This window comes from Frieseomelitta varia, unplaced genomic scaffold (assembly GCF_011392965.1).
Source record: "Frieseomelitta varia isolate USP_RPSP 00005682 unplaced genomic scaffold, Fvar_1.2 scaffold_466, whole genome shotgun sequence".
Classification (NCBI taxonomy): Eukaryota; Metazoa; Arthropoda; class Insecta; order Hymenoptera; family Apidae; genus Frieseomelitta; species Frieseomelitta varia.
In genome coordinates this window covers 40,412-43,936 of record NW_025110219.1, presented here as the reverse complement: position 1 = coordinate 43,936, position 3,525 = coordinate 40,412, and the positions used below count along the sequence as shown (strand labels likewise).

General features: G+C 35.3%; 1 protein-coding gene and 1 long non-coding RNA gene across 4 annotated transcripts in view; one reads left to right on the top strand and one right to left on the bottom strand.

The window, feature by feature from the left end:
* Positions 1–3,525, top strand: part of LOC122532725 (neuronal PAS domain-containing protein 2-like) — a 23,558-nt gene that overhangs the window by 12,060 nt on the left and 7,973 nt on the right. For all 3 annotated transcript variants that reach the window (XR_006307554.1, XM_043661745.1, XM_043661746.1), the window contains exon 5: positions 993–1,335. Coding sequence is in view for 2 of the 3 variants with exons in the window: in XM_043661745.1 (XP_043517680.1) it covers positions 993–1,335 (343 nt within the window). In the remaining variant the exon portion in view is untranslated. The remainder of the gene's footprint in view (positions 1–992; positions 1,336–3,525) is intronic.
* Positions 1–3,525, bottom strand: part of LOC122532729 — an 8,086-nt gene that overhangs the window by 3,533 nt on the left and 1,028 nt on the right. Inside the window, exon 2 of the long non-coding RNA XR_006307557.1 lies at positions 22–190. This is a non-coding gene — a long non-coding RNA (uncharacterized LOC122532729). The remainder of the gene's footprint in view (positions 1–21; positions 191–3,525) is intronic.

Below are 3,525 nucleotides of genomic sequence, written 5' to 3'. Positions count from 1 at the left end.
TTTTTTTAAGGAGATACTCACAATCAGTCGGTATTGTTCTCAAGGAGAAACTCCCCGCGGCGAAAACGAGCCCCGTCGCCGACGTGGTGCACCGCATTGGCCACGATTAAATCGCAACTCTCCGGAGCCGAGATGCAGAAGTGGTGGAGACCGGGGCCGCAGCGCGTGGATTCTTCGTGGAAGCTGAAAGCTGACGAACATTTCGTGGAAAATTGACGGAATTGAGATTCGAAAATGAGAAAAAGAGTTCAGGTCGATTGTTGGAGCTTCGATTATACGATTTAATTTTGGACTAATTTGGATGTAAATTGCTTAACTTTGACGCGTATTTTACAATACGGAGGTGGAACGGCTGGAACTTGAGTAAAGTAGTTGCGAGTAACCTGTATAGTTAAAATTAAATAAGTTATTGTGAGGTACCTAGAATGTCTGTTAAAGTTAAGTAAAGTATCGTGGGTAACTCGTGGAGTTTCAAAAATTTTTAAACGAAAGGATGAAGCTACGCAACATTCGCGAGATATACGACGCGAAAGAACTTGAATTTCATATGTGTTCAGCTTTTAAACGAAGCTATCAATTAACGAGATAAATAAAGTGATCAACTCTTGCGTGGCATTCTCACTGCTCGGTTTTGTTTACTTGATTCCAAACGCTTTCGAATCGGGGAAATAAAATCAAGCGAACAGAAATCTATAAAATTGGACGATTCGAGCAAACAACTCTATACGTTATTCTATAAATTACAGAATGAAAAAATAAAGAGTAACAAACAATTCCACAAGTATGACACAATTCTACAAATAGATGTAATTCTGCAAAATTACACCGCTGCCAAATCTTCCCAATTATTTTCAAGATATTCCTTATATCCAATCCCTGAGAAAAAAAAAAAAAAAGAAAAAAAAAAGAGATCAAATCGCTTTGTTGCGAAAAAAAGGAAGACATTTTTTGCTGCAATAAAAAAAAAAATTGTTATTATAATGACGTTGCAGGCGGATTTCTTGGGGCATTCGCTCTTCAACTTCGTCTATTCCAAGGATCACGAAGAATTAACGAAAAACCTCACCCCGGACGACGTGCTGCCTTCGTCCACGCCGCAGATCACCGACGGCGTGAACGATAATTCGAGCTCGTCGGAAGACTCGACGTCGCCGAGGAACGACAGAAAACAGTTCAGGGAGCAGAGACGGAGCTTCGAGCTTCGAATGTTGCACCGGACTGCGTCGAGGCGCGAGCACACGCAGTACGAATGGTTCGAGATGTCGGGGATGCTTAGGCTCGCGGACGCTTGCAAAAATTCCGAGACGAACGCCGGTCGGAGTTCGAAACATCGAGGTAAAGATACATATAGAGTCGGCGTATCGGTATTTAAGTTGATATACGCTTGATCTTTTCGGGAAATTTAAGCTAAAAAATTTGTAAACGATATTTGAATCAGGAACAAAGTCATTTGCTTCATTGTCGCAACTATAACAGAGGCGATACATAATAAATGAACGTAAACAGTAAATGAAACAAAGTAAAAATAATAAATTTTTGTACTTCATCGTAACGGTAATTAAGTTGACTGATTTTTTTGGAATTTGTCGCTCAAGTTCATCCCATATAGATGCTCTATAGGATTTAAATCCGGGCTCTGAAGTGGCCAAGGGAGAATAGAAGTACTGTTTTCTTCGAAAAATTTGTTAATTATTCTTGCTGTGTGTTTCAGGTCGTTATCATGTTGAAACAAATAGGCCCTGTCGACTCCAAATTTTTCAATTGATTGAAATAAATTTTTATTTAATAACTCAATATATTTGGCAGCAGTCAGTCTTCCATCAATAATAGATAAATTTCCTACTTGGGTGTTCATTGAAACAACCCCATATCATTATATTCCCACCACCGTGTTTGACAGTGGGTGTTATTAGTTATCTGTTTGAAAGCGTTCGCCCTTTTTCCTCCATACATATTTTTTCCTTTTGTTTGAATTCAATTCAAATTTCGATTCATCACTTCGAATTATTGATTTCCAAAATGAAATCGACTTATTGTAATGTTCTTTAGCAAAATTTAGAAGTTTCAGTGCATTTACTTTTGAAATGTATGGTCTATTTTTAGATATCCGTCCATAAATATTGCTTTCATTAATGCGAGATTTGATTTGCGTGATCGATATTGGTAGATAACATTTTTTTTTTTTAATTTGTTGTGCTGTAATGAACGGATTTTTTTTTACTTTAGCGATTAGCCGATCTTCGCGAGCAATTGTTTTCCTTTTTCTACTCGATCTCACCGAATTTTCAGGTTTACCTGTCTTTTGTAATTTTTGTCATATTTTTCTAACACCTTCTTTCGATATTCTAAACTCATATGCAATTTGTTGCAAACTTTTTCCTTCCATTCTTCTTTTGTAAATGTGTAACCTGTCGGATACTTGTAGCTTTCTAGTTTTCGGCATACTATAAATAAAAGGTACTTATTGTCAAGAAAAAAAATGTGTGAAAATAACCTGCGAATCATTAACCTACTAATGAAATTAAAAAATAATCATTCATAAAATGAAAGATCAATTACGTCAAACTTACTTTCCGTCAGGTCTATATTTGACAAAAAATGCTTAAATGTACAATAACTTTGTTTCTTATAATGCTAATGCTTCAGCTGTTTGCAGCCAACTAAGGCATTAATCACACTTGTATGTAGACAGAAAACAAAAGAATTTTAAGTTATGTAAGAACGTTACCATAGCAAAGAAAACACAACGCACCCTTCAAATTTGCCGTCGTCAACTTAAATACCAGATGCAAATCGAGATTTGAGATTTAAGGGGTCCTTAACGATAAACATCATCGAATGAATTCTCAGTCATTGCCAAGTGCGTTCTGCTTGAGAAGATAATATATTTTTTGCTTTGTGCGAGTAATTACAGGGAACAAGGAAATTAGCGAAACACCTTTCTTCTTCCCTTTGAAGAGCTTGATGTTTTGGACGTGAATCGGGTTCTTTTGGAAGGAACATCTCAATAATTTACCAACGTTGTATAGTTGACTTTGACAGAAGTCGAACGAGAAGCGAATTTTTGTATTTTTATAAAACGATAGAGATAGTCTAAGTATAAAAAGTACTCGATATTTTATATATTTTTGATTATTGTACGCACTCCGTGGACTTTTGCACCCTTCAGTCGTTGAAGAAGAAACACATAAACGTCTATTTATAAATTTAGGACGTTAAGATGTAATTATAGTAGGACCGTCGTATTCACGATTTCAATTTACGCAGTTGACTGCGATCCACAAAGAACTTGATGTATTTTCACAAATCTATTTACTGTATCGAGGTTAGTGCAAATAATCGGAAATTTCACGGCAGAAGTAATATTTATAATTGTTCAAAATTGATAATTTGTAATTTTCAGAAATAATATTTGTGATTGTTTCCTTAAAATTTATAATTATATAATTGTTGTTAATAATATTTGTAACATTTCTCTGCGCTTTTCATTTTTTTTTTTTTTTTTTTTTTTTTTTTTTTTTTTTT